The sequence below is a fragment of the Rhododendron vialii genome, chromosome 13a (assembly GCF_030253575.1).
Source record: "Rhododendron vialii isolate Sample 1 chromosome 13a, ASM3025357v1".
Taxonomy (NCBI): domain Eukaryota; kingdom Viridiplantae; phylum Streptophyta; class Magnoliopsida; order Ericales; family Ericaceae; genus Rhododendron; species Rhododendron vialii.
In genome coordinates, this window is record NC_080569.1 from 5,041,391 (window position 1) to 5,063,410 (window position 22,020).

Genomic DNA, 22,020 nt, shown 5'->3' on the forward strand with positions numbered 1-22,020 from the left:
CACTTCTTTTTTTTTTTATATCAAATTTGAGTAAAAATTTTGGCCAAAAATTTGATTTAAGGAAAGAATGACACAAAATGAAACATTTAATTTTTTTTGTTTTTTTTTTCGGCGAAAGTCTACTTTATTAATTGTAGTTAGTTATGTGAAACCCATTTTAAATATATGAGAATACATGATGCCTTCCACTTAGCTACGGTCCATTTATTTGATGAAATAAAGCATTTAATGAAGGGTTGGAGACGGCCTTGGTTGGTATATATTGATCGCGTTCAATTTCCTCCTCCTTTTTTAACAGCCGTTAAATTTCCTCTTTGCCCAATTAGCAACCAACAAAGGCCACCTCTTTGCAATTCCACCCCAATCTGGTGGCTTAGATTGGGTGAGAGACCAAAGTACTATTGGGTTTCATACATGTGTAGGTCCCACTCTATGTAAGAGAAGCACTATAGATAATTGTTGTGTTTAAAATTCTCTGACCACAAATCAACTATGCACTAATTAAATTGAACGACAAAAATAATTTGATTATATCTTTTTCCTGCAAAATTCAACAAGTCAATGTAAATTGTAAAATAACCAAAAACATAATAATATTAGTCAATTACGTGCAATTAAGAACTACCAATCATATGATATGAGAATTACTATGTGTCAATATCTTGTGTTCATTAAACAAAAACATAATAATAAATGAGAATTAAGTATTTATAGTATATAGGGAAATTTATATAAATGGTCCTCATAGTTTCACCTAAGTCTCATTTTTGTCCTCTAAGTATCAATTGCAACTCTTTTGATCTTCAATTTGATTTTTGTACCAAATTAGTCTAATTGATAACTTATGTCAGTCAAACTGAACAGAAAAAATCAGATTGATGTTAGTTTGGACGTTGCAGTTCGTACCAAATTGGTCCAATTGATAACATCTACTCTCAATCTAATTTTTTTCGCCCAGTTTGGCTAATAGACGTTATCAATTGGACCAAGTTGATACGAAAACCAAACTTAAAGGTCAAAAGAGTTGCAATTGATACTTGCAGGACGAAAATGAGACTCGGGTGAAACTAGGAAGACCATTTTTATAAATTTCCCTAGTATATATTAGTCGTGTTGAATGAAGCTCGTGATCTAGTGTTGCGAGGTTAAAGAGAGATGCCGTTATGAATACGCACCCACACGCCGTTTGTCCGCAAAACTCAGGAAACCCGTTCCCAAATCTCTCTCTCTCTCTCTATAACGCAGATTCAAGTGGGAAGGAATAAGAATTGAATCTCTCACCCTCCTTGTATTCTTCGTCGTACGTTAATCTCTCTCCACATTCCTTTTTCCAATTTTCTTATTGACTGTTACGTTGAGCCCGCCGCCTTGTCTTCAATTGGCTTCTTCACATTCAACAATTTTGAGGCAAACCCAGATCACCAATCCTGAGGCAAACTTTCTGTGTTTTTCCTAAAAATTCAAGCTTTGATCTTCTTGGGAGGTTTTCCTAAAAATATTTTTTCTGGGTATTTTGCTATTTGAGGTTTTGTTCCTTGCTGAGTGTTTTTACGAACACTGGCCCAAGTTCGATTTGGAATTGTATTGCAGAGGGCATGAATAGTCAAGTTTGGAGATGGGTTTTGGGTTTGACTTACATAATTGCTGTTGCAACTATCTGGATTGCTGCTAGTTTTGTGGTTCAATCAGTAGTAGATGCAGGTGTTTCGCCGTTTCTAATAACATACATTTGCAATTCCTTGTTTGTGGTTTACATTCCCTTGGTTGAACTGGGGCGTTATTTGGAGGATAAATATGGAAGTATATTCTTTTGGAGATATGGAAAAGATAGTACTAGTTTGCTAGAATTGAGAGAGTCAGAAGAGGTAGTGCTTCTTCAGGAAAAGGATACAGTGGTGGAAGCTGATGGTTTAAACCCAGGTGTGATCATGGAACCACAAGAAGTGGAAACCAAAAACAAAGTCAGTCTTGTTGTAGGACTAGAAAGTTTTGCTGACCAAACCCCTGTTGCTGAAGAAGCTAATATGGGATTAGATGCAAAAGGGCGTTGGACCCGAACTCGGGTTGCGAAGGTCAGCCTGTTGATATGTCCATTTTGGTTTCTAGCTCAACTTACTTTCAATCTCTCGCTGAAGTACACTTCAGTCACGGTAAGGCATTTTGATAATGGTTTGATTTCATCAATGGAATGAAGATTACAATTTTATGGTCTATGGTTGCTAAAGAATCACTTCTGAGAAATCCTTGTTTCGAATTCAAGAACTGTTAAACGGATGTTTTGAACTCACATTATATGGCAGTTTGGATTGTTAGACTTTGAGTTTCGATAATGTTTCAACCTTATCCAATGAAGTTGCAATCTTCGTTCCATCTTTTCAACATTATTTGTTTCATTATTACATCTTGTGATATAGCAAGTTCCTTTTCAATTTGGTTACAGTCAAATACAATCCTAAGCAGTGCTTCCAGCCTATTCACCTTTTTGGTCTCTCTTGCATTCTTGGGTGAGAAGTTCACTTGGGTCAAGCTGATTAGTGTTCTTCTTTGCATGGGAGGAACCATAATTGTAAGTTTGGGTGACTCGGAAACCGGACTTAGTGCAATTGCTTCAAACCCTGTGCTTGGAGACATTCTTGCTCTTCTGTCAGCAGCCTTGTATGCTGTGTATATAACCCTTATACGTAAAAAGCTACCAGATGACGATGGGAAAAGTGGTCGTGCCAGCATGGCACAGTTCCTCGGCTTTTTAGGTTTATTCAATGTTTTGATCTTCTTTCCTGTTGCCCTCATTCTTAATCTTACCAAGCTGGAGCCTTTTAGCATGCTTACGTGGAAGCAACTTGGTCTGATTGTTGGTAAAGGTACGTTGGCGAGCAAATTTTGAATACTTTTATTTGCTGCATGTTCTGATGTTTCCTTGTGAGCTATTGCATTTACATCCCTAATCATTGTTGAAGTAGACACTGAACATGCCCGTTTGGAACGTTGTTGAACGTGCTTATTTTGTCTGTATTTTCACTACACACCTTAACCCCAAAATAGCAATGCGACCTTTTGATTTGTATCCATCAGAGTAATGAGGCATAACATGTGTTTTTTTTTATCGGCGAAGGCATAAGCCACATAACATATGTTTGTCAGTTAGTGTCCTTGTTATGTAATATGTATGCGTAATGAAACTTGCAAACATGTCCATGTTAGCTATCTTTGCATATCTATTTATGCTAGTATCTTGTAGTGAATAACACCATTGCCTTCCAGTTCTTTGACACGCCTTCTCTTGAATAACGCGGATACAACGTTCAATGTGTTCACACGAATACACAAAAAACTTATTGTTTCTTTTACGTGGGGTACGTGGTGTTCTTGAATTAGCCATTTTTCTGTTGAAGAACGAGAATTGGAAACAGTGCAGCATTTCTGCAATTGTGTAGAAGTGCCGGTGTCATGTCTGTATTGGTGCTACATAAGATAGGCACAAGAAGAGTGTACATGTAGAGAAGTATAGACGCCTGCTGATTGGATACCTGACTTTGTGCACATTTATCATACCTCGTGAAGCAATGACCCATCCAAAGTATTGAAAACACGAACCAACGTACCTGGCCATCATGAGTTAGAGCACAACATAGTTGTTAAAAACCTATGATACGTATCCTACGATTTGTATCGTCTCCTTCGGAGCACGAGACGTATCTCACCATGTATTCTTTTTTTTTGTATAAAAATCCTATGATACGACCGTGTATCCTACGATTTATATGCGTTATCCTAATTTAGTATGTATCGTACAATTACTTATTGAGAAAAAGTCGGACCTTATTTCAAGAAGCAGAACCCCAAAAGCATTAATCTAAGTCGTTTGATCTAATTATGGCATCTTTCAAACCATTTGATAGAAATTCAACCTCAATGTAGGGCTTGTATAGAAAAAAGAATCATACTTCAATTATGTTTTGCCTAACTTTTCTTTACCTAACAAAGGAAACAGAAAGCCTTAATGTAATAAGCCTCAGTTGAGAAACTTGAAATTTTGCATCTTGAAAACTTCTTTTTTTTTTAAATGTAAGCATAATTTGTTGGTGTTATTAGGTGTATCTACTTTTTAATTGTATATTAATTATCATTAACGTTGTTGAAGCATAAACTAAATTTAGTATTTTGGCACAAGAAAGTTGAAGTCATCACCACCTCTCCGGATGATTTCGGAAATCTCCCTGTTTCTCTGGAATGTTCCGGATTTAGAACATAAGCATAACATGGGTAAGGACAAAGTACAAGACGGCTTTTGGAAAATAGGATTCTAGTGTCTATGGGGAGGGTTTTAAACTATACGTTGCCCAGACTTACAACATAGTTGAGTTATGCATGAAAGGTACTGAAGTGCTTGTCAAGGGGAAATGATAGAATTAGAGAGAAATGGACTTTTCTAGTTATGAACAGCAGTATTGTGCTCAAAAACATATTTTTGGAGTTTTATGTTAGTGTCACTGTCTTGTATAATGTGGATCTTTCTTTCTCACTAACATACCTTATAGTGAGGTCGTAATGTCCCCAAGGATTGCCCTAGAATATAAAGCTCACTTCTTCTCTTGCACATTTCTCCTTACTAATCTGGGGTGAGGATAGAGAAGTGATTAGTATAAAGCTCACTTCTCCTCTTACACATTTCTCCTTACTAATCAGGGGTGAGGATAGAGAAGTGATTAGTATGATCTGATTGGTCTTCCCTTGTTTGACTTATGTAGTTACTTTCTTCTGGTTTTCTTCTGTTGTATGTTTTTTGCCCCTTCACTGGATTGAATGTCCGGTAACTTCATATTTCATTGTCTGATACTTCATGAGTCGTGTTTAGGCTTGTTGGATAATGTGCTGAGCGATTACTTATGGGCTAAGGCCGTTCTTCTCACAACCACCACCGTAGCAACAGCTGGACTTACCATCCAGGTGCCTTTAGCAGCTGTGGTTGACTCACTGACAGGAAATGTACCGAAGCTCATGGACTACATTGGAGCAGCAGCTGTCATGGTTGGCTTTGCTGGCATTAACATCCCTTCTGATACCTTTTCGAGATCACGAGAAGCTAGTCTTGAAATAGAAAAAGAAAATCCGAGTTTAACAGATTAATACAGCAGTTTGTAACTTTTCCTTGCATGCTTTTTGCCCGTGTCATTATCAATTCTTTCAGTGAGCCATACGGTACATTTCACAGGTGCTATACACTGTGTACAGAATCTTAATTTCCACGTAGCTTGGCGGATTAAATCACCAGGGTCGTGTAATGATGCATTACCATTGAGTTTTTGAGTTACTAACCTAGTGTTTTTTCCAATTACGTTGTAGATTGTATGTGAAGTCAATTAAAGTGTTCTTAGTTTAACGACTGGTATGGCAGTATTTGGCTGTGTTTGATCAAGAACTTGAAATGCGGTGAAGGCAGAAAAAAGAAAAAAAGTGAGAGAAAGAGTTACAGTTTGTGAAGAAGAACCCTAGATTTTTCGTCCAGAATGTCTTTTCTGTTTTGGAGGTAAAAGAAAATGTGAAGAAAACATTCATGCAGTGTGACGGGAAATACCCAACATTTTGTTTCCCACAGACAAATCCCTCCACAAAATCCTTGATTTAAGAGTCTCAAGGAGTGCTCAAACTAATTTGCCAGAAGATAACTTGAATAAGTATGCCTTTCTTTCTGAAATAACAATGCAAGAAGATCGAATATCAGCGTTCTTCAACATAAGTAGGGTGGCAAAGGGATAAAGTTAATCTCATAGTATGGATTGATGCCAATCAGGCCAGAGACAGTTGCACTCGTATAAATTTATCTCAATAATTTCCAGGGGTCATGAAAACCAACAATATAAATGTCACAGTTGAGCTACTCTTGAGTAAACGAAATCCCTCCAAACTTTAGCTCTGTGCAACATTTGTACGCGTATATCTTTGCATCACCCTTCGGGTGGCAAGCGCTGCAGCCTCACTAGCACGTAAAGTCCCAGTTGCCATAATTGCAGCAAATTCTTTGCTGATCTCCTCTTGCACCTTGCTTCGGGCATCCCCAAGACGTCCTTCAACCCTATTGATGGGTGACGACTCCTGTGCTCCAGAAGGTTTGATGGCCGGTGGCACCACGTTGCCTTGGTCTTCAGATTTCACTTTGCCTTTACCCTCCTTGGCCTCTGCTTGTGTTGTGGATGACTTATATCCACTACTAGCCGCGGATTTTTTGGTGGTAACTGTTGGCTGGGATGTCTGGACTTGTGTAGGTGGCAGGAACTGCGGGGCATGGGGTACGGCACCTGATCTCATTGTTGTCTCCAGTTGCTGTATCATAGGCACTGCATGAAAAAGTAAAATTACTTAAGCAGGTCGCTTCAATAAGCTTTCCATCAAAACTTCCTTCTCGAAGTCAGTCAATGCTCTGCTTCACTCTTGAAAAATGCATAGCGATAATCCTAACCAATATACAGTAGCTTTAAAGAAATTTCGTATTCAGGCCGTTCAAAAAAAAGAAATTTCGTATTCAGAAACACAAACAAACTTCTAAACCAGCAAATAACATAAGCAGTATCTCAACTTCCCAGGACCTAGATTATACAAGATTTAGTAGTCTACCCGCTGCCTGTTCTCGTTATGACATGTACCCCAAATACCACAGCTCCTCCAAAGACTAGGACTAGAGGAGCCACAATGAAAACAACGAATTGCAATTAATGAGCTTATGAGATCCACCCAAAATATAAGAACCTCCAAGAACACCTTTGCCAAAGATACGCAAAAGAGGAATAACAAAGAACATGACAACTTGCAAAGAGCAGCACAAAGAAATCAGTCGACTAAAGAGAAGCACCTTCAACACCACCTAGTTGACCCATCTGAGTCAACTGAATCATATTAGAAGTGTAAGGACAAAAGAACTTACATATAACAGCACCCATTGGACTGCTCATAATTTCATTAGGGAGGTTCAAGATAAAGTCTGGAATAGTTGCTCCCACCAAAAATTGAGCAACCTCGTTGCTGAAATTGTTGCAATTATGAGAGAGCAAATTGTAAGTTCCAGCACTGTAACGGGGGCTAATCTCCTGCAAATACATTTCGAAAACATCCTTGGGCACATGTGTGACACCAAGATTTACAACTCTGATTGGGGTTCCGTAGGGCGTTTTTCCAGCAAGAGAATGCTGTACACCACCCCCAAAATAGTATTCATTGCCGTAAACTACTACTCCTGTGTGCCTGTAATTCAAAGGTAAAACATCGATCATTAAACGTTCGAAGCCGCAATAATAAAACAGCCAATCAACCAAAAATTAGGGTTAGAATGATGAAGTCGTCTATGAACATGTTAGTAGGCCCCTGGCAAATAAGAATTCACGTACTAAATGCTATGTTAGCCCCTTTGGTGCTACCGAAAATAGCTTCCCGCGTCCTTCTTTCTCCTCTTAAATTCAGTGAATCACATCACATGCATGGGGAAGCATCACGCAAGAGAAAGTATTTCAAACTGGGTGTAGAAGTATGTTAGCCTGAGTCAAAGTTTCCCAAAGGATTCAACTGTTGGACCAATAGCCGTTAATTCACCATCTCCTTATATAGTTTAGGTTCACTTGCCAAAATTCTATTGCTGTTTACAAGATGGAACTCTTTGCACATCAAAATTTTGTACGGTGGTTTTCTCTTTTTGTAAAGCTGAATTCTTTCAAGACATGACATAGCAAAACCAGATCTCATCTTTCTTGCTCTTATAGTATTTTTTTATTTGATTAACCTGTGAAAAATGTATGAGGCCCAATATGTCAGGGCAAATGAATATACTACCATCGCCCCTCACGAAAACAAAATCTTTACCATATCCCTTCAATAGCTCTTCCCAAAAATGCAGTGGAGAGCTGACGAACCATTCCTTGGCTTAAGTCATACACATTCAGGGAAACCTTGTGACCCTCCTGCCAGTGAACAGGGTTGGTTGAATAAGCAGCACAAACAGACAAACAAAAAATCTACACAAATGGTGCAGTGGGAGAATACAAGAGTGCATGAAGTCCAAAAATCATTAAAAAAAACACATCCCGTTACCTCTTCCATCTCCAGAACCTTCAGTAGCTAAAGCGTGTAACCTCTATAGAACTTTTAAACTCAGCAAGATGACCTATTTGAATCAACGATTAGCCAACAATTCAGCCATGCAGCTAAAAGTAGATACGTCAACTGCACTCATTTAAAAGAAAAATACTAGAACAGATAAACTATGAAAGTAGGTTATTCATACCTTCATTGAAACCATGCTTTTATGATAAGCTCAAACTTTGCTTTAGCCGAATACATTATGTTTAGTGTTTTATTGTTACGTTGAGGAAAAATCAGTAATCACTAAAATTTGTCTCAAGACATAGCTTATGCATGCTTGTTTATCCATTTATTATGACAAACACAATACAGTCAATGAGCAAGTAATCGAAAGTTTTCCATAATAGAGTGCGCAACCCAGCCTGGTGAAATTAAACGCAAACAGGAGATAACAATACCAAAAACCAAAAATAGCACGCCGCAGAAAAGACTTGCATTGATGTCTCACATAATGAATAGATGAATGAATACAAACCCAATTCACACGTTCAAGAAACGTAAAAAAAAAAACTGAACTTTACACTTGTCGAATCGAATATTGTTAAGATTTCAAAACAGCGGAAATTCCACTCATCAGAATCTCATACTATCAATAGAGAATCATGATTCTCGCAAACAATTTTAAAAACCAAACAATCAAAATCCTACAATTGCCCTCAATTCAGGATTGTGATTCATCCCACTAAGACGGGGGGGGGTGGTGGGTTGTGGTGTGTGAACCCAATTGGGTTCTATACAGAGCACAAGCCCTCTCTGCTAAAGTTACGACTCCACTGATAAATATTCACCCTAAATTATGCACCCAAATTCGAGTAAGTAATAACTTTCTCAAACCAAGCCAGACAAGCGCAGAATCCAACAATTACTACCTGATTGTGTGAGATGGAGAAGAAAGCAGCGAAACCGATGGAAGAGTAATGTGGGATACGGAGATCTCCGGTGTCCAAATAGGAAACGAAGAAGATTCTTGACGACGACCGCTTGCTTAGATTCCCAAACATGTTTGTTCTAGGACTAGGAGTACAGTGAGTGTATGACTTTCTGGAAATTACCGACTGCTTGTGTCACTGACACGTGAGTGGATCTTCGGTCGTGATTTCACAAGGGTAAATTACACTTTACCCTCTGTGGTTATAGCATGTTCGGTTTGGGTTAATTTTTTTATGAATAATGAGTGAAGAAGGATAGATACTGAAAATTGGAAAAATGACGGCTCAGGACGTATTTTGATAATTATACCTGTCAAGGACAATTTCAGAACATTTGTTAATGCTGAAAATGTCCTTGGCGAATATTAATTATCAAAACACGTCATTGACCGTCATTTTTCCGAGAAAATTTAGAAACTATGCATAGGTATTTTGAATACCCCAGACGAACAAGCCCGATTATTCATCACGATTCGATTAAAAACGGAAGTGGATAGAGCTGCAGCCCTAGGCTACGAACAAAAACCTCAGGCTTCTAAAAGGAAACTGGGATCGTGGAATAGCCTAAGAATATCGTGATGGGCTCCAAATAGCCCATTACATGAATCTAGTTGGAGTTGAAGTGCAAACCCATGTGCGAGAAGCGGTCCATCTACTGCAGGATGTTTGCTCTCTGCAGCCACTATCTCAATAATTATTTGCGATTGTAGGTCTCTACTCCAAAAATAGATTTTTATTATGCATAAAACAATTTCGGGGTGGGTTTGGAGCGGGTACAGAGACGGAGTAACATCTACCCGAACCCGACCAAGTTTTTTCAATTCTCCCCTGACCCGATACCCGAAAAATTTAACAAAAACCTATCCCGATCGGGGTGGGGTGGGTTTAGAAGCAGATGGGTTGAATTGTCATCTCTATGCGCTAGCCAAGTCTTACATTCAATTGTAGTTATAGTTTAGTTGTTTTCTTTGGTACCGAATTTTATTCAAAGGCATCTCCTAGCTGGTGGACGATGCTAATGAGGTGAAATACCCAAGAATTGTCTTAATTTCTTTATCCGTACAAGTTTAAATAAAACGAAAAAAGAAGAGAGCTGCAGCCTAGTTATTGTTTCCAATGACGGGAAGTAATAACTGGCGGCCCAGGCCACCTCCAATCTCTTTTCTGTTTTTTGTGAGTCTAACAACGTTCACAACTCGGATATATACCAGACCATTCACTTGCAGTACTCGTGTTTCTAAGGTTGCCTGAAATTGCCTCCGTTGTTAAATCACGGAAGTGAATTTTACGTGATTCGTTCTTGGATACACCCAGCAATAATTCCACAGACGTTACGGCTTTGGAAACAAGTTTTCTACGCATTCTATTCACGGATTCCATTGTCGACGAGTTTCGTTAGTGGCTTTGATTCGTCGAAGGCGACTGACTGTTGAGAAGATACAGGCTCAAGTTTGTTTGCTTGAATTGGTGATATGAAGCCAGCTGGTCCCTGCCTGAGTTTTTGGAGACTCCATCTTCACAGAATACTAATCCCTAGAGCTTGCATTTATTTACATGGTGGTGTTGGGACTGTTCGATCGATGAAATAAAACCTGGACATTATAGGCCTAGCCTCGGCCTCGGGACATGAGTAGAAGTCAACCCTGGTTGCTTAAAGCATCAATTGCAACTATGCAGACCTTACTTAGGGCCTGTTTGGGTATCCAAAGCCACAACTGGTTGAATGATTTAGTCCAGTAAATGCCTTTAGTAACTAGAGACATGCGCTTGCGGTTCTTTGCGGGGGGGAGGGGGTGGGGGGAAGGAAATCTAGATCTAGTTAAAAATCAAATCAAAGAGAGAATGGTCTTTGGGAAAATAGGAAAAAAAAAGAAAAAAGAAGTAAAGCTGCAAATCAGATCTCAGTTCTATTGTCATCGTCTGTGCCAATCAGAAGATCTCCGTAGGAACAATGCATGTCTTCTTCTCACAAAAACGTGAGCATTGATATCCAAACTTGTTTGAAATTATTAGCATATTATCTTCCGTCTAATAGTCGGAGGTTAGCAAGACCGTTCACATATTTAGGAGTGGAGTTCAATCGGAGTTTTTGTCTCAATAATAACTAATTATTTTCAAGAGATTGTGCTAGAATCACGATCCCATTATTTTACATATACCCACTCACATAATTGGAGAGACTTGTTGTGTGCACAAAGTATGTATTCTTAGATTTTTTAGATGACTTTTGGAGAGAGCGTACGTGTAATTGCGTATATAGAATTGTTTGTGTTTTTTCAGAGTTCTTGACACTGATTTACAGCAGAGGAGAAGTCTGAAGATTTAAGAGGTCGTCAATGACAAAAGGTCACCAAAGAAACTTGATTACTGCCTTGATTGGCTGATTAATCATTCGCACGTCGGCTTTTGTTCCTCTCTCTCTCTCTCTCTCTCTCTCCTATAATTTTTTACGTACAATATCACAGGGATATGTCAAATTCTGTGTCACTTTCTTTGTTCTTCTGCTACAGAGGTAACAGCTTAGCAGTAAATATTAGTACTGCTATGCAATCACAAAGTACTGAAGAAGCTTAGGCAATACAAAACTAGGCTTCGATTATAGGGCAGGCCTCGATCGGAATACCCTCTCCGAGATTCGCTTTCTCTGAAAGTTAGCAAAATGCAGGTTTTTCCTTTTTGCGCATTGAAATCAACGAAATGTGTTTCAATCAAGATTTCTTTAGAAACTAGTGCTACTGCTTCCTAGCTTCTCTCTTAATTGAATGATGATATGGCTTAGTGGTGTCGACCTCCTTCTGAAAGTAACTTCCGGCCGGCACTCATGCCCGATCGTGAGACTGCGCTCTGACCTGAGCTATGCAACAGCGAGATGCACCTTGATCCTTGCCGGATCTGCTTTTGACGGTTTCCATAATACGCTCGTTTGGGGACTTATTACGTACTCCGGTTATTCTGAAAGTCTCCGGTAGTTAAACCACGTCCGCCGCGCTAGCTCCAAGTCCTCTACTCCTCTGTTGGAGCCGGCTTTTGTAATAGCTAGAAGCCTACAAGTTTGTAGATCAGACCAAAAGAGCTGCCCTTTGAATAATTTACGGCCTAAATGCTGAAATTTTGTGTGGGCAGTCATGAAAACAATTGTCTACTAACAAAGTTTTTTTTTTTTTTTATAGGCAAAAACAGTTTTATTTAAAAAACTTTTTAAGGTTACATCAAATTAGGAGTTGAGGAGGGGAATTCAACCAAAGGTTAGATGAAAAAAAAAAACTGTTATCTACTAACAACGTTCAATTAACATACAAAACATTAAAATGCAAATATATGCATGTTTAGTAAAACAATTAGATGTCACGTCGTCGACAAACGGACATTATATTTTTATCTTTTCTCCAAAATTCATTTTTTGAACAGGTTTGATAGCTTTCTCCTTTTTAATAACCGCAATTGATTTTTGGGAATTTTTTCTCCTTCTAGTTAGTTAATAGGATTGTTGGAAACCTATGGGATTCCTTTTTATTCCTCTACTTTTTAGGCCTTTGTGCATAACTATCTTATTTGGATAATTGTGAATTACATCTCTATTCGTTGCTAATAAGTGTTTGTCACAAGTTCAAATTTTACGGAGCCGCTCCAAACATTCTAAACTTTGAGAAAACTGAAAGTTGGACCGATTGTCAACTTCACATCCCCGAAACTAATTAATCGAGATAAACGCAAACTTGCCCGGACATCTTGTTATCAAAACATCTATTCGTTGCTAAAAGAATATTGTGGAAACAAAAATACTCTCTCTCTCTTATAGCAGGGGCGTTTTTGTCTCAAATGGGTGAATGACGAGGATGGTGGTAGTTAGGGGGGTGCAAAAAATCGTAACCCGACCAACCCGACCCAACCCTAAGGGTCTCAAGCGGGGCCGAACATGTGGTTCGGTCGAATACGGGTTCATTTTCTGTTAAAAATCAGTTTTCAGTTCGGGGTGTTGGGTTTCTTATTTGGCCCGACCAAAACCAACCAATTCATATAGATTAATTCGGTTTTGGTCGGACCCGACCCAAGGTAAAAAATTCGGACTCACAAACAGTTCTTACTACTTGTTCGGTTCAGATTCGGGGCCAAACCTAACTTGTCCGATCCGTGCACACCCCTAGTACTTGTAGTAGAAGGCAATTGTGTGTTTTGGCGGGAAGGTTTAAGGGACAAGAAAAGATTCCTAATCTCCTCGGGCGGCGAAAGTAAATGTTAGCTACTGTATTAAATTAAATGTCCTTTTATTTCTTCTTTAAGAAAGACGAATAATATAGTACATCAAAGTTACACAGGAAAAGCCCGAAATTAAGGAAAATGATAGGATTAGACTTTAGGGGTGTCCATGTCCTTTTAAATTACTATTTAATTTTGTTAAGAATTAAGATTAATAAATTAAGGGGGGGGGCTTTGAGTTTTCTTAATTAGTTTTAGCATTCCAAGATTAACCCCAGAGTGCAGCAAAAGTTTTGTAATGATATGTGTGATCCAGATTGCACACACATGCAATCCCATCTCAAGCAGCCGCATATGTTAATTAATATTTTGTTATGTAAAAGTCCAAATATGTATACGTGTGCATTTGTATAGAACAAGTTTAACCTAAGAATTTGCTTGGTAATTAATAATAACGTGACATGCCCAATAGAAGAGAAACAGGTTTGTCGTAGCTAGGATTCGAAAGAAAATAATCGATTAACGATTTTGCTCGTACTTTATGGTGGACAGATGAAAGAGTACTACACATCTTCGTGTATGTATATTGTCGATCGGGAAATCATTACGATGCTAATTAGCAAATCAGATGACTTTAAACTCGGCTATTTCCCTTCGATTCATAGACGTTAATGGCTTAAGGAATTAAGCACGTGGAAGAATGCAGGATTCTAATTTCGAATAGACTTTTTGTGGTATCCATCGTGCAACTGAAATTTTGCGAGAAGAAAGGTACAAAGAAATTTCATATAGATGACCTTGTTCCGATAGACGAGTTGCGCTAGTCAAATTTTGGCAGACGTCTTCTCTTGCTTGTACTTGTTGATGATTAGTTTCTTCGCGCACAATTGGAATACAGTAGTAGTACTAAAGAATTGAGAGTCAAAATACATTTAAGAGAGTGTTTAAAATTTTCAACGCGCATGCAATGAAGCCCGGGTGGGATATAGTAATAGCGTCCTCTGTCTCTTCCATCCATCTATTTCTCTAATTAACATGGATAGCATGGCCCATGTCATATTTCAACCACCACTTTAGTCTTAGAGAGAGAGAGAGAGAGACAGAGACAGAGAGAATCCAATGTTTCAGCCATCCGAGAGAGAGAGAGAGTCCAAATGTTTCATCATGAAACTTTCATGCCTTGTTTAGCCTTATATCCAAGCGTCAACTAAGGAAATAGATAGTTGTTGGCCATGAGAACACCCAACACTAATACAACACGTGCAAGCATGTACATATATCACTCGATTTGGTGATAACATAGAGATTTCATAAGCCTACAAGTCCAACTCATTATTTTGTAAGCCCACAAGTACACACACGTAACGTAATACAGTACCCTATGAAAGTGTCTAAAATTCTAAACTCTATAAAAGTGTCTAAATTAACCACAAAAATCTTATAATAGAAAAATGTATCCTAAAACCCTATAAAAGTGCCTAAACCTTAGGATACCCTATTTTATAATAAGAAAATATACCTTAAACCATATGAAAGTGCCAAAAACTTAGGGTACCCTACCCTTGGGAGTGGAATGGGCCTACTATGAACTTTTTAAAATGGACTTGACACCTAACAAAACTAAGAGGTAAACTTGCAGGCTTATGAAATTCACATAATAGACCTAAGACAAATTTTTTATTTTATATACAAGTCATGATTCCGTTGAATTTGAAATACTACAATACACCTGCTATTTAAGTGTGTATAGTATACACCCCTTGAAATTCACAATATTTTGAACGTGGTTCGTGACATTTGTATAAACCTTTTTCTTTTTTCCCCATAGAAGAAACATATGAATACCAAGACAAAAATCCATAGCATGTATGTAATATATGTATTAAAAATGTACGCTATGAATCTGTATCTAAATGGTAGGAACTGCGTTGGTGTTGGCTCCCGCCGTGGCCAGCGTTAGGTAGTTCGGTTCTCGCTTAACGGCTTGGTGCAGCTTCCACGGCAGTTTAGGTGAGCTGGTTTTGGTTTTCTTCACCGTGGGTGGCCGTGGTGGCTTGGTGGATGTCGATGGTGAATTCTAGCGGTGGTGGTTGCGGTGGTGGTTGCGCTGTCTGTGGCAGGTGGAGGTGGCTCTTGAGTTAGGTTTAGGGTTTTCTTTTGGATTGAGGTTTCATTGTTGTATTTAGGCTTTTAGGCCTTTTGGGTTTTTTGTATTGTTTATTGTATATCTCGGCTTCTTAGGCTCTCAGGTATTGCATTGGGCTCGTCCCTTTGCTTTGTTTTCAACTTTTGTTTGGATACATTTCCTCTCCCCTTAATAAAATGCTATTTTGCCGTTAAAAAAAAATATTTGGTAGGAACTGCAATATGGAAGTTGTGAATTCAAGACTGATAGAAGGAACTTTCTTTTATGTGAGATGTTATGAATTTAAGGCAATTCAAGTGATGCATACTGTACACACGCAAATATTGAATCTCAATCATGATCATGAAAACATGATTTTTTTTATTTTTATCATTACACACAGAATCTCAACCATCCATTTAATTAGATTGTGGAGACAGATTTTGTGGAAACGTAGATAGATTTATTCATTCAATAAAGATGAAGACAAAACGGGCATATCCAATAAACTCTCATGCAAGATTGCAGTGGTACAAGCAGCAAAGGTACACTCAGCTACACAAAGCCAAGTGGCTCATTCTCATCATGCAAAAAGCTGCAGATTTACTCAAAATGAAAGAGTTTTCGACCTTCCCCCCGAGGTGGAATTAACAGGCTAAAATTAACTCTCTCAATTTATTTTGTGGATTAGATAGCTAGGGTGCCGATTCTAAGTCAATGTAATGGGCTGAGCGAGAAGAGAGCGCGAGCGCGAGCGTGACAGCGCGAGCGTGACAGTGCCTTTTGAAAATATTTCAAACGACGAAAATTTATGAGAGTGAACATAAATCGAGAATTAAGCGAAGGGCTACTGAAGAATATAAGATGTAATTTCTATTTCGTTTGATATCCCCGGGCCTCAGGCTGCTTTTGTTGTGTACATATTTTACTTCAACAACTCCACTCTGAAAAATAAAGGTTACAAGGTGATGTTTGGTGGTATTTTTTGAAATTTTCTATTTGGATTCATCTGTCTAAACTTTTTATTTTTTTGTAATTTTATGATTTTTTATTTTTCTTCCATCTCAATCCATATTATTCGTAAAAATTTAACTTATCTTCATCTAGACAAAATACGAATGCTTATCCCACATACTAGAATAAAGAATTTTAAAAAGAGCTCACCAAACATTTTTATATTAGTTCTTTTTTTATCAACCGATAGGAGAGATCATTTACATTATATATGAATTACGAAGTAAAAACTACAGGACACTAAATCAATTATGTGAAAGTTCACGAGATAATCAAGCACAACAAACTCAACCAATACAATAAAATGAGCCCAACATAGGGAAGAAACACAATAAATAAAGGAAGAGTTCATCTTAGGGGATAAATTATAGATTGAGTTGACCCTTTGACCTCATAATTAGGAGTATACAAAAGTGACCAACCGAACTAGACCTAATTGGTTATCTTAATATAAGTTCAAAGATTCGATTATAAGACACATTTATTCGATCATGTGATTATAAATGTTAGACTAAGGGACTATTCCCCTAAGATTTTTATTTTTTAAGTATTTATTTTTGCTTTACGAGATATGTCATTATCTCTCAATACATCATTTTTAATTCAAAAAATAAGTATTTATTTGTGTTAGTAGAACACAACCTAAGTTCTTTTTTTTATAAAAAAAACTGCGATAAAAAAACTTTATAAATTAACGATTTCGATTTTCGATCATATAAATAAATAAATAAGGAAAATGTGAAAAGGACCCGGCCCGGCTTTTGTTTTCATGGACTATCCAAAACGAATCATATCGCGAGAATTTACGTATCGGGAAAGAGAAAATGAAAGGGAGGGAAGTAGTTGTGCCCTTTTACCCCCAACCCTAACTCCCCCACCAACATTACAAATTAGCCCCCTCCCTCCCTTCTTTCCCTCCTCTCTCTCTCTCTCTCTCTCCTCTCTCCTCTCTCCCCCTCTCTCAAAAACCCCAGTTCACCGAAACAGAGTCCAACCTAGAAACAGAGCATTCAGTGAGCGAAAGTAGAAGAGATATGGGCAAGTACATGAGGAAAGCTAAAATCACAGGGGACGTGGCCGTGATGGAGATACTCTCGCCACAGTCCCAGCCCTCCCTCGGCGTTCGAACCAGAGCCAAGACCCACGCTCTACAATCCCTCCAATCAAACACGCCGCCGCCGAGAAACCCCGAGCCGGCTTACCTTCAACTGAGGAACCGGCGGCTCGAAAAGATTCTTGTCAACGACGCCAAGAAACAACAGCCGCAGCCGCAGAATAACGGCTCCGGACTAAACCCTAACCCTAGTTTGAGTCCAAACCCTGATATGGGTTCTTCAATTAGGTGCTTGGAGAGTGAGGAGGGGTTTATTATTTCTGATTTTACGAAAAGGGCATGCAACGAAATTGAAGCAGAAGACCTAAATGATTTGGATTTTGAGGCTTCGTATGGAGAGAACTACCTGGATTTTGAAACCAGAGAGAGGTATATTTTGCTTAACTCTCTTTGCCCCTTCATATTGAAAGGGTTTCTGTAATCTGCCCTGTTCTTTTCTCTTTTTTTAAAAAAATTCTTTTATTTTCTTTGTGGGTTCTTTTTCTTGTTTGGTTCCCGAGAAAGAGTAAGAAAGGGAAAGTTGATAAAGGAACAATTTTTGTTAAATTTTCCCGCTTCCTCTCCATGCGGTTCATTTTATTTGATATTATATTCCTAAAATAAAATACTTTTAGCCCTTTTGGGTTTCATTTTTGTGCTAAAGAGGTCTTTAAGGGGGTTTTCATATTTACACCCACAGAGGAGAGTCCCTTTCCATTTCCTTCTTTTATTGGCCATGCGGGTACCACTTTTTTTTTTCTTTCTTTCTTTTTTCTCTCCCTAAAGAACATGTGGTTTTTTCACATATAGATATGTTACATGGTATTATCTTTGCTTAATCATGTTGGCTGCTTAGTTTCTTTCTTTTTATGTTTACTTAAGGGTTGATTATATCATATTTCCAGTGGGTTTTAATCTTGTAATTTGAGTTGCATGAGGATTCCTTTTTCATTAAATCTTGAACATCTACTAAAGTTGATTTCTTTTACTGTTTTTATTTTGTCTCTTTGGCCTACTTGCTTCTGGAGCATTAAACTGCAGCTGGGTATTACAAAGTGGGTAGGTGTGTATACTGGTAAACGTGCGTCTTTGTGCGTTCTTGAAAAATTATTCTACCAATTAGTAGTCATTCTTGATTGAAAGACAAGTTTTTTAAGGGTCTTTGATTGTTAGGGTTTGATTTCTCTGTTGTCTGTCTTGTACTATAATCTTTGGCCACACACATGGGTACTCTGCAGAATTGCTTATATGAAAGGTTGGTGATCTTTGTGACTGATTAGTGGCCCTTTAGATGAAATGAACAATCTTGTTTACACTATGTGAAGGGCTTTTCAGATCGTAGAAATTTGTCCAGGATTTTTGGCTTCCTCTGTTCATTTCCAAAACAATCTGAAATTTGGGCATTCTCCTTTTCATCAAGTGCATGGCAAAGTAAAACATCTCAAAAGTGTTCCCTTCTAATTTTTCCCAGTATGTTAGCGTAAAATCTATTGATTTTCAATTTGTTATGGATTTCAATATTCAAGTACCCAAAAAAACACACACCTGATGGAAGATAGAACCAAAAATAAAAACTGTTTTCATTGATTTTTATTGCACTGGCGACTCTTCTGCCTCTTCTGTATTTGTAATGATGTATTGTATTGCATGGGACCATACCAAGACTGTAAAAGTAATCTGGGATACTCTGTTTTAGACCTTTGGGGCCATCTGAAAATGACAGAGAATAGGATACTCTCTCTCCTCAACGTATGTCCCCATTCCGCTAAGTACTTATTTAACTTATTTTTTGAATTGAAGTTGATGTATTGTGAGAGAATAATCTGTCTCGTAAAGCAGAAAATAAGTACTTAAAAAATAAGAACCTTAGCGAAACGGGGCTTAGATTACATGTCATTCACCTACAATGATACGATCTCTTAACTTAAATGCCCTTCTCCCACATTTTGTAAGTATTTGACTATTTTCCAGCATGTTGTTTGTGGCTATGGCTGAGAAAAGTAGTGGATTTACATTTTTGGATGAACAATCGCTATTTGATAGTGACTTCTTTTTTGGCTTCCTCGGCATTACACGAAACAAAGTCGTAATGATCTGTTTATGGTTTTGGTGGATATAGGTTAGCCAGTTCTCCAATAATGTTGGGTTTTTTGAGGGTTTTATTCTAATAATCTGATTTAGCTTAGTTTATTTTGAACAGGAGTACCAGGGAAAGCACACCTTGTAGCTTGATCAGGGCATCGGACACCATCGGGACCCCTGGTTCCACGACAAGACGAACCCCTAGTTCAACGGCAACTAATCGAAGAATTCAAAATGCCATGCAAAGAAACATCCCAACAACACTTGAGATGGAAGAGTTCTTTGCCCTTGCAGAACAGCAGCAACAGAGGTTTTTTGCTGAGAAGTATGTAGTGTTTCCATTTCTCTATCTGTAGGTTATATTTTGTTTTAAAGCTAGATAATGGATTATCATTCCCTCAAGTTTGTTAACGAATTCTTCCTTTTCTTATGTGGGTAACTTATTTCAGGTATAACTTTGATGTCGTGAACGATTTGCCCCTCCCCGGACGTTACGAATGGGTGAGAGTGAACAACTAAGCACCACTTGGATCCTCTTGACGAGGGTTTTGAAGTTTATTACGTAGATGTAGTAGGGCTGGTCCAATGTATAAAAAGAAACCGGAGGGAGTTACGGAAAATGTGTAATCGAATGATCTGTAACCATAACAGAGCTGACGAATTACACACTAACCTAGTGGGAAGAAAATGACATGTAGTCTTAGAGTAGTTTTAGGTTTCTTGATGCTTCTTGATCTTGTAACATGGTAGGTGAATATATCAAATCTTCGTTCCCATGAGCTATGAATGCGGTCGTTTTAGGTTCTTGACGCTTGTTGATCTTTGTAACATGATATTTCAAATTATCAGATCCATGATGGAGTATGAATGCTCTCTAGTGGTAAATGACAGTGGTTTTCAGTTTCAATCGTTGGTGTTTTTCATTGTTTTATGTCCCTTAATTTTTTTACCCTCTCTGGTGTAATGAAATACGTAACCTGCACTTCCAATTTAAATCTTGATGCTGATATAAATGCCTCAGTGTATGATGATCTGTAGTGAGATTGTTTTCTGCCCTGTTTTGACCTGTTGGTGGTGGTGCTGCTGCTTTCAATTTTGAACTTGTTTCAATTTTCATTGGTTAGCACTATTTCCTGTTTCTCCCTACAACTGTAATTGCAACTGTAATTGCCAAAACTGTAATTGCCAAGCAATTACAGTTGTACAGTTGTACAGCTGTACAGTTTGTCTTTGGTGTCCCCTTATTTACATATGAGCAAATCCTACATACACGTGTTTAAAACACAACTGTGTTCTTAATCGTTAGATGTACATGGATCACATACATCTAACGATTCCAGACAAAGTTGTGTCCGGAGTTACATTCTAAACGTGGGTTCCTAGACTTTTTGATTTGCATAATAGTTGTACTTATTTAACTCATCTTTTACTAGAGTACTTTCATTTTTGCTACACTTTCAATTCAGAGCTTGCCACCAACTTGATCTAGGGGAACTGATCCCCTTTACCAAAACAAATGAAACGCGAAAAAAGCAAAAGCAACTGAGCCCCTGGCATCTGTTGGGACTGCTTTGGATTGTTCTGAAGCATCTCAGTCCCTCACTCTGTGGGGACTTCAGGTTTCTGACTGATTTTGTCAGTGGCAATGGAGTTTGTGTATTTACCATCAATTGTTTGTCCTTTGTTGAGGTTGCGGTGGTAAAAGCTGCTCAGTGAAATCAAGTGAGCATTTAATTGGCTGTGCAATGACTCCTCCCTTGGACCCCTCTGTGGAATGTGTTAAAGGGCATTTCTTGATTGTTCACATGGGCGTTTGTACTCTCTCTACCGCTCTTTCTTGTGACTTTTGTATTGAAAAACATAGATTTGGTGATGTCAACATCTCTCATCTCCTGAGAATGTAACTAGTCTTCAAAATTTACATGCTGGTTGTGGTGGTTGTTTAAGTTGTACATGTTCTTGTGTTGTGAATTAGGGTCGCGTGGTGTCACAACTCGCAAGAGCTTTTATGCTATCAAATTACATTGGAAATTTCATTTTTTTCAAATTTTCTGAAGTCCAAATGAAGTTGTGCATGTTTGTGACCGAAACACAGTACGAAAAGTTCAAACTTAATAGAACCATGCTGTGTGAGTGTTTGTGTGCGTTTGCGCAAGAGGGAGGGAAAGGCGGAGAGATTGGAAAAACATGTACTCTGCACCCCAGTGTTGGAGGAATGTGTTGTGTGTAGGATAAGATTTGGGTACACTGTCTGGAAAAAGCTGAGAATAAGTTGTACAAAATCCAAGTTCTGCTGTTTTTGAGGGTGGTTGTCCTTCAAAGATGGCGGTCGCGAGTTAGCAGAGAGTTAAACCACATTACAACCATATCAAAGGCAGCGACAATGAGTTAGTAGAGAGTTAGATCACAACCGGGTGTTCGACGCTCGAACTCTCAATCCTCCCATGGAGACT

At 38.3% G+C, this 22,020-nt stretch overlaps 3 protein-coding genes across 5 annotated transcripts; 2 read left to right on the top strand and 1 right to left on the bottom strand.

Moving 5' to 3' along the window:
* The first annotated feature begins 1,181 nt into the window (after positions 1-1,181).
* LOC131313755 (uncharacterized) lies at positions 1,182-5,315 on the top strand. The gene is made up of 3 exons (XM_058342252.1): positions 1,182-2,150; positions 2,441-2,861; positions 4,856-5,315. Exons 1-3 carry the CDS (start codon positions 1,596-1,598, stop codon positions 5,125-5,127), a joined length of 1,248 nt encoding a protein of 415 aa, XP_058198235.1. The 5' UTR covers positions 1,182-1,595; the 3' UTR covers positions 5,128-5,315.
* Positions 5,316-5,663: 348 nt separating this feature from the next.
* Positions 5,664-9,157, bottom strand: LOC131313708 (uncharacterized). Of its 3 annotated transcripts, none has more exons than XM_058342157.1 (5): positions 8,997-9,157; positions 8,077-8,149; positions 7,849-7,946; positions 6,920-7,236; positions 5,664-6,335 (listed from the first exon to the last, which is right to left on the bottom strand). In XM_058342157.1, exons 2-5 carry the CDS (start codon positions 8,083-8,085, stop codon positions 5,908-5,910), a joined length of 852 nt encoding a protein of 283 aa, XP_058198140.1. In that variant the 5' UTR covers positions 8,086-8,149; positions 8,997-9,157; the 3' UTR covers positions 5,664-5,907. The 3 variants fall into 3 exon arrangements, with proteins under 3 accessions (XP_058198140.1, XP_058198141.1, XP_058198142.1); XM_058342158.1 differs by having other exon boundaries at positions 8,077-8,208; positions 8,997-9,140; XM_058342159.1 differs by lacking the exon at positions 8,997-9,157 and adding an exon at positions 8,270-8,989.
* An 8,123-nt stretch (positions 9,158-17,280) lies between these two features.
* LOC131314408 (cyclin-dependent kinase inhibitor 5) lies at positions 17,281-20,474 on the top strand. Its single transcript, XM_058343008.1, has 3 exons — positions 17,281-17,875; positions 19,686-19,892; positions 20,017-20,474. Exons 1-3 carry the CDS (start codon positions 17,427-17,429, stop codon positions 20,084-20,086), a joined length of 726 nt encoding a protein of 241 aa, XP_058198991.1. The 5' UTR covers positions 17,281-17,426; the 3' UTR covers positions 20,087-20,474.
* Positions 20,475-22,020: the final 1,546 nt, after the last annotated feature.

Coding starts and splice junctions, on each gene's coding strand:
- LOC131313755 (XM_058342252.1), top strand. CDS start 1,596: ATGAATAGTCAAGTTTGGAGATGGGTTTTGGGTTTGACTTACATAATT. Junction 2,151..2,440: donor TGAAGTACACTTCAGTCACG/GTAAGGCATTTT, acceptor ATTTGGTTACAG/TCAAATACAATCCTAAGCAG. Junction 2,862..4,855: donor TGGTCTGATTGTTGGTAAAG/GTACGTTGGCGA, acceptor AGTCGTGTTTAG/GCTTGTTGGATAATGTGCTG.
- LOC131313708 (XM_058342157.1), bottom strand. Junction 7,237..7,848: donor AGAGCTATTGAAGGGATATG/GTAAAGATTTTG, acceptor TTTGAATTACAG/GCACACAGGAGTAGTAGTTT. Junction 6,336..6,919: donor TCCAATGGGTGCTGTTATAT/GTAAGTTCTTTT, acceptor TTTTTCATGCAG/TGCCTATGATACAGCAACTG.
- LOC131314408 (XM_058343008.1), top strand. CDS start 17,427: ATGGGCAAGTACATGAGGAAAGCTAAAATCACAGGGGACGTGGCCGTG. Junction 17,876..19,685: donor GATTTTGAAACCAGAGAGAG/GTATATTTTGCT, acceptor TATTTTGAACAG/GAGTACCAGGGAAAGCACAC. Junction 19,893..20,016: donor CAGAGGTTTTTTGCTGAGAA/GTATGTAGTGTT, acceptor AACTTATTTCAG/GTATAACTTTGATGTCGTGA.